Here is a 7,644-nt window from a genome sequence, read left to right on the forward strand (position 1 = left end):
AATCCCAGCAAATAAAATATCTTATTCAGCTGAGCGCTAAGCCTCCCGTTTGATTGGGGCCACGATTACCACGCTGCATGAGACTAGCACTGCCTCCTTGGCGACCGACAGGTTGCCCCCGTAGATCACTTCCATATGACTTCAATTATTTTACAACCACATTCGATCTTGAAGCATCACATCGCGGGACATGGAACTTGCGGGTACCGCCGTCGGCATCATATCCCTCGGCTTACAAGTCTGCCAGGGGATCGTTTCGTACAGGCAGGCATGTCGGGGCTACGACGAAGAGATTCAAAACGCGAGGAACAAGGCAAAGGCTCTCCGCATGCTACTAAAGGCTCTACGTGACACGGTAGAGGAATTACAACAGACACGACCGGAAGTGGCTGCAGATCTCGAAGAGCAAGTTATGAGCATGCAAAGTTCGATCGAAAAACTCAAGAAAGTTGTGGATCGGTTCAAGCCTGCTCAGTCAGAGGCTTTCCCGGACAAATTTCGTGCTCAACTGAAGAAGGGCGTATATTACTTTCAGAAAGACAGTTTGCAAGACGTGCAAAATCATTTGGATCAGATCCAGAACGTTCTGCAGACATCACTGCTGATGTGGGTATATAATTTGGCTGAATATGTACCCTTCGAAGATGTGATTATTGATCCTTGGGCAGATATAACTGGCAGGATACAAGGGAGTCCAGAGCCATGCAAATTTCAATTTACGAAGAGATGCAAAGTATGCATTCCATCCTCAAGATGGGTATATCATCAACAGGCATTCCACCGCCAAGTTTACTTCAACTTGCGTGTGATTCTCAGCACAAACAACCGCAGATGATGCTTTCGGACCGTGGCCTATTGGCACAGACGGATCTAGGGGATGACAAGTATGCCTCGTACAAAAACGCCGTATGGACATTAGTTGACCATTTTCAGCAATCGACTCCTATGTCAGCGGCAAGTGTGGATTAGGGCTCAGTCAAAGAGAGTGACAAGAGCATACACCTATCACAACCGGTTTTTGAATTTTGCAATATCTGCATCTTTCTCCATGATTCGAGGCGCTGGAGGCTTGTCTATTGCCCCAAACTTGCAAATTCAAAGTGTATGGGGGCCGGATAGTGAGAGATACCGCGAACTATGTAAAATAACACCGGTCTGTCGCCAAAATGGGTTGCTCATTCCAACACTGATGCGTGCTTTCTCTGAGCAACGACTGTCTCCCTACGACACTTTCTATTACTTCGGAAATGAAATCGCATCTCTCATGGATGTATGTTCACAAACACCCCTACCCAAAACATGGCTCTTACTGCAGATAGATAATTTGGTACCAAGTGTATGGAGTGCCTTGTGAAGAGAGTGATTCACAGATCATGTTAGAAACCGTCAAATTCATGCTAGACTGTGGTATGAAACTAAAAAACACAGACAGCTGGATGCAAAATCCAGTGTCGTATATTTGCATAAAGGCTATACTCAAAGTGGAAGATCTTCCATTGATTTTGAACTTGATTGAGGTGACAGGGCCACTGCAGTTAACTTTCTTCGGTCATATACTTTCAAGTCCTCCCCACTATGTCAATTTGAAACACAATCTTCGACTTGTTCTCTCTCAAGACGAAGAATGTATGTATTTCTACTCTCGCTCCTCGGGGGTATATTCATTTATTTACAAAACTAACCTAAACTCCCAGTGATTCGAGCCACGAAGATAGCTAAAGCAATCATTCGCGAGTCCGAGAAAGAGCTCAGGGAAGCTTTGGCAAGTGGAAATTCGCCAAATGATAGGATAAGTACCCTTTCGCCACTTAAACTTGCATTTGGGTGGCCAAAGGGCATACAAATTCTTCTACAGTCAGGGGCCAATCCTCATTGTCACTTTCCTTCGCTTGCTGTAGCTGAGGGAGAACAATACCACGCTTCTGCCGCTCTTTTACTTGAAGCGGGATGTGTGATTGAAGTCCGGGATTTTGTCAACAACGAGCGGTGTAACGATGGTGATAAAAGATACTCACTACTGGTCGATCATTTTGCGGCAAGACGAAGAAGATTATGCACACTAGCCGAATCGTCCTTGCCACTCGATCAAATTCCACCTCTCGATGGGCCCCCAGCAAACATATGCGGGGCTCTGGCTGCCCACGGGATAGATGTCCCGATCGCATTGCGCTTTGAGGCTGATTCACTGGGATCCATGGCCATCTACCAAACTAGTTTAGCCTGGCAATCTAGGGATTTCACCAATGTCATGGATATCATGTATGGAATTGGTTTCCATGACGTTGATTTGCCTGACCAGTATGGCATAACACCCTTAATGGGGTTCGAATCTTTCTATCTACCCGAACCGTCTGTGATTATCAAGAGTGCAGCCTGGCTGATGTCGAGAGGCGCCTGTATTGAACGGAAATTGCCGACATCAAATGCGAAAGTTGCTCATCTTCTCACAACCCATGCTGTTTACCAGTGTCTTCACAAACTCATTTTTTTGGAACATCATAGCCTCGGGAAAGAATACCGCAATTGGAAAAAAGGTGTTGCCGAATTAGGAGATGCTTGCTTTTTTGTGTCTTCTACAAAAGACTGTTGCGTTTGCGCCTGTTCTTCTGGTGGATGTACCACACTCTCAGTGGCACTTCGATCCATCCTTTTGGGGGCATCTGAGTGCAGATGGATAATCAGGGTAGTCCCGCTCCGGAAATTGATCCTCTCTCTCATTGTATGGCAGGATTACTGGCCAGAACTTCCGCGAGCGATAATCAGAAACTTGACGTTCGATGTCTTGGGCCTCACGCATACATGCTGCACTGAAATATATCATGGTGAGCCTGGGCCACTTGGGCCGTGTGTGCCCGAAGAAAGGCGAGATGAGACAGAAGTTGGTAGGATCGCGGATGACCAGCATTCCTTGGTCGAAGAGTTCGAAGAACTGATGGAAGAGATGGAAAGCAGATTTGATGAGCTTGGCCTTCCCCTTGAAGAATTCCTCGATGGGTATTGGTATGATCGCGTGATCGAGCATCTTTCGAGGCGTGACCGCTACGATGAGAAGCATGTCACGGAAGCAAGAAAGATGGGCATTTTTCTCGAAGTAGAGGAGTTCTGTATCCCCGACAGAGTGTCATTACAATTCCGATCTCGGGTTCAAGAGCTGCAGGATGATTTATTGTTAGATGAACCCAAATAATTTGCTATGGCTCGAGGGATGTTGCGATTGGGATTTGGAATTTGATTAGCTTACGCCGCCATATTGCTCTATCACATGTTATTTATATATGAATTTTATTGTTATTCGGGGTATAAATCATCAGTCATGATACACAGCACTATATTAGGTAGATATGTGTAAGTTTGTGAAATATGATAGAAGAAAATGATACACATTTCCTTATACCGATATAAATCGGTGTCACTCACTCAGCTGCTTCAACAAGATCCCATTCTATGGCTATGAGCCAGTCCTCTTTTGTCTTCGGGTGTCCGCCATTTTCAGATGGAGCACACTCCGACACATGATCTCCTACTTGGCCAGGTATTCCATGTTCACAGAAGAGATTCTCAAGCTCCAATTTCCAGTTGAGCCCTCTGTGAATCCCCACTACATCTCCTTTCCGCAGATGGGGTGTGACAGTGGCATCTGAATGCGAGGGAATTGGACGAACAGCGGATTTAGACCGGGAAGGTCCCATAATCATGATATTAAAGGCCGCATTAGGATTTCTCCCTTGCACATGGTTCCCAGTAAGCACTTCTGCTTGAAGAAAGGCGACAGCGCCACATCCGCTCAGAGCTGATTGACTGACATGAATGACACGCGCAGTCAGGAGATACGCATTTAGCTTTTCCAGCGAGGCATCCGACGCCTGCGAGTTTGGAGCTTGAGCCAAGGGAGGTTTTGGCAACTGGTCACGTTTCGTGCCCATTTCCAAGATCCAGCCGCGTACCTCAGCGGCCATTCCGCCAGGAATATAATTGGACACACCGGCCCGGTTTCGACCACGACGACGCAGTGTGCGTGAGGAGGGAGAGAACGGTGCAGGGATATCCTCTGCATCCGGATTCGGCGACGGTGAGCGAGGCAAAACAAAAGCCGGTTTCCGTCTCTCGGGTGGCGATATACCCGGTGTGTCTAGTTTGAATTTTGGTGCAGACTGGCTACTGGGAGGCTTCACCGTTGAGGAAAGCATAAACCGAGGACGACTGCGGAATGGTGTTTTCATGTTACTTGGGGTTGATGCGGGAGTTCTCTGGATGCCCGTATCCCATGTCGTAGTGCTTTGCCTGCTTTTATCGGGCAAATCGATGAGATCGGCTGGAGGGTTCGCAGTTCCGGGCGGTGATGACAATATCGGATCAACCTGTGTTAGATTGCTTCGATTGAAGGGTGTCGCTAACTCCACACGGCGCCGTTTGTTCCCATCTCTGACCGGTTCAAATAGTGCATCGAACTCGGCGTCCAGGATGCCCGGAGTCTCTGGTTCTTCGGGAGGAGTGCTGTCTATGGCATCATCTGCCAGATCATCCGCAACTATGCCTCCGATTCGTGTATCCTCTATATTTGTGGCATCATCAGAGTCCTCGATCACGTCGCGTTGTTGGCGCGCGCGGGTGGCACTCTGGGTTGCGGGCGGGTTACCCGCGACGTTACGCGTTGAAGATGGCCCATCGTCATCTATCACGTCAAGATCATCATCTTCCTTTTGTGTTGCACTTTGTGATAGGAGAAACCGAGGTGTGGGTGCGAATTGAGGGCCACTGCGACGCGTGGATGGGTTGCGGCGGGAGAGGCGGAATGGTGATGGAGTCTGTGAACAGTCTGATTAGCCTGGAGAATCGATAAATCATGTTATAGACATACCGCCGGGAAAGGCATTTATCTGAAATAATCAGAAGTCTGGAAAGAACACCATGACGCTGTTTTAATGCACCCAGTTGGACGGACTCGGAGGTTCGCCTTGATGCTGATAGGTAAAACCGGCCATCGCGCAAATTCGTTTGCGGCTCAACTACTACATTGGCCACAACATTTCGGTGAAAAGAACTCTTCCAAAAAATACTCTAGAACACCTTTCAAGAGGCTACCTATAAGAAACTTCAACAAATCGAAAATTCCCATTTTTGGGGCAATCGAACGTTGATTTGCGATCCACGTGTATTTATATATCTTTCTACATGACCTTGCTCTTCACTCGAGTCTAGAATACGTATTTTTCAATCGAAATAATACAAATGCTGGATCGCAAAAGAAGGAGCCATAGAGGCAGCTTCAGATGAATGCAATACACAGCCTTAGAACGGTACGCCGTACAAGAAATGTTCTTGAGAGAAAGGGCAGATGACCTAAATAGATGCTCCTCCAATCCCTTTCCAAGACAGCGCGGGACTAGATGTATTGGGCAGTTGATATATTGAAGATGGCTTAGAATTATTGTGGGAGTATAATTGCCCTTATATGACATCTATGTGTCGTTGAAATTGAACACTTGAGGATGCTCCGTGATTATATTCGGTTCTATTGATCTAATTCACGGGACACATTATGTACAGCCCCAACTGACCAGCGTTCATGCAAGCTTAGACTGACGTGGTGTAATATCCCTTTAGAAACGAAAAGAAGTTTAGTATCGTGTTCTTCAAGGAAAGAAAAGTGGTTGGTGGTGTCATGATATTCTCATTTATTTTGCTGTGTAGTTGGAAGGTCATAAGTATACAAAATGGAAATATCCAATAGGAAAGAAATGGCCAAAAGATGTAAAGAAAAAAATGCTTACATCTGCGAGAAGTATTCATCGAAATTATCCGCAGCCACCTTGGTGCAGTCAAAGCCGTAGATTTCACGCTGCACATCGGCATCAGCCCACTTATCAGGCACGGGACCCTTGCCAGCACGGAGGGCCGCAAACTGCCTGTCACGCTCCTCCTTAGCAGCACCATCACCCAAGTGCAGGGCACGACCAGAAGCGCTAGCCATGTCAACCAAAGCCTCAGCGCGGTTCTTGCGAACTTTCTCATAAACACGGAGAGCCTTGTTGATAGACTCCGGGGTGGTATCAGGGAGCTTGGAGAGAACAACACCGAGAACAGCACCGTCTTCAATAGCCTGGGCAGCACCCTGAGCTAGATGGGGCAAGGTAGGGTGGCAAGCATCACCAACCAAGGCGACTGAGTCGTGAACCCAAGTGGGGAGAGGCTCGTGGACGCGCAGCTTCCACTCGCAGACCTCACCTTCAGGAACGTAGTTTAGCATACGCTGGACCATGGGGCAGAAGTCCGCAAAGACGTCCATCATGGCAGGCTTGGAGCCCTTGGTGGTATAGGTGGCGTTTGTGGCGGCTGCGAAGTTGGTGTCTGGCTGGGTGGTGGAGAGGTTGTAGATAGTATTGTTGGAGACGGCGTAGGCGATAATATGACGCTTTGCGCCAATCCAGCGGGTCACACGGTTGCTGTTGATGAGGGCCAAAAGCTCGGGATCGTCCTTGATCTGCTCCTTGTGGATCATGATACGATAAGCGGCTTGCTGGGTGTCCTTGACACCGACGTCGACACCCAATCGCTTTAGCATCTCCACACGGGTGACACTCTTAATACCATCCGCAGCAAGAAGCACATCGCACTCGACCTTGAATGGAGCAGCTCCCCCGGCACGGGGCTTAGCTGTGAATGATGGTCGAGGACCGAACGAATCGACGTTATCTGCGTTGATTCCGAAGTGGAACTTGATTGATGAGTGCTGCTTGCAGCCATTGTATAGTCCGTTGGCTAGTGATGCACGGTGGCCAACCATGTGCTTATATCCGTATGTCTCTTCAATGTACCGCAGATCCACATATGCGTGCTCCGTGTCCGTTGCGCCGTCTGCAACCATAGATTAGATCGAATTACATTTTGTGATCGGTAGATTGTAACATACCTCGCACTGATGTGTCTTCGATATTCACGGCCTCGGCCTCAATGCCCTTCCAGACACCGAGTCCATCCAACACGCGGGCCATGTTAGGTGCCAATTGTATACCCGCCCCGACAAAGCCGAGGTCACTGGCATTTTCATAAACATCAATGTTCTTAAATCCCTGCTGAGCAAGAGCCAAAGCGGAAGTCAGACCACCCATTCCCGCGCCCAAAATGGCGATTTGTAAATCTTGAGGTGCTTTCGTCATTTTACCGGTGTGCGGAGACGATATATACGTGATGGATATCAACACAACAAGGAAGAAGACTATTTAAAATGTGTCAAAGGAAAGATGTTTAAAATAATAGCGCGAGGAATCCCTTTAAAAACAAGATTCTCCAAGGTGCAATGGCCGAGTGACCCTGCCATTTGCATTTTTGCTTCATGGCGGAGTAAATCTTTCCCGCTTCTCCCACATTTTCCCCACACGCCCATCTCAAGCGGCTTGGAGAGTCTCGGGGCAATTTCATCATTCCCTGCTTGGACTTTATCCGCTCTGGACATTTGATGAGATGGGGTAAGTGGGAGATTATTCCAAGGTTGATCGCACAGTAGAATCTCCCTAGAAGCTTCCCCACAGTTTTAACCTCCGGACTTACCCCGGTGAAGCCGATAATCTTGCGGAGAAAGTCTAGTCCACGGCTTGCTGTTGAGGTTGCAAACTGCCGACATTTGAATGGACGCGTCCGAGAGCT

The 7,644-nt window shown here is 48.0% G+C and overlaps 3 protein-coding genes across 3 annotated transcripts; 1 reads left to right on the plus strand and 2 right to left on the minus strand.

Moving 5' to 3' along the window:
* Positions 1-190: 190 nt before the first annotated feature.
* Positions 191-969, plus strand: N7455_008209 (uncharacterized protein; the record flags this gene model as incomplete). The annotated part of the gene is made up of 2 exons (XM_040961518.2): positions 191-606; positions 669-969. 2 exons carry the CDS (start codon positions 191-193, stop codon positions 967-969), a joined length of 717 nt encoding a protein of 238 aa, XP_040808030.2.
* Positions 970-3,413: 2,444 nt separating this feature from the next.
* N7455_008210 (uncharacterized protein) lies at positions 3,414-4,873 on the minus strand (the record flags this gene model as incomplete). Its single annotated transcript, XM_040961527.2, has 2 exons — positions 3,414-4,805; positions 4,859-4,873. 2 exons carry the CDS (start codon positions 4,871-4,873, stop codon positions 3,414-3,416), a joined length of 1,407 nt encoding a protein of 468 aa, XP_040808018.2.
* Positions 4,874-5,767: 894 nt separating this feature from the next.
* Positions 5,768-7,157, minus strand: N7455_008211 (putative monooxygenase; the record flags this gene model as incomplete). The annotated part of the gene is made up of 2 exons (XM_040961515.2): positions 5,768-6,855; positions 6,911-7,157. The coding sequence occupies 2 exons, from the start codon at positions 7,155-7,157 to the stop codon at positions 5,768-5,770; spliced, it is 1,335 nt and encodes a 444-aa protein (XP_040808049.2).
* Between the last annotated feature and the right edge of the window lie 487 nt (positions 7,158-7,644).

The sequence above is a fragment of the Penicillium solitum genome (genome assembly GCF_028829755.1).
Source record: "Penicillium solitum strain IBT 25940 chromosome Unknown utg000005l_segment0_segment0, whole genome shotgun sequence".
Taxonomy (NCBI): domain Eukaryota; kingdom Fungi; phylum Ascomycota; class Eurotiomycetes; order Eurotiales; family Aspergillaceae; genus Penicillium; species Penicillium solitum.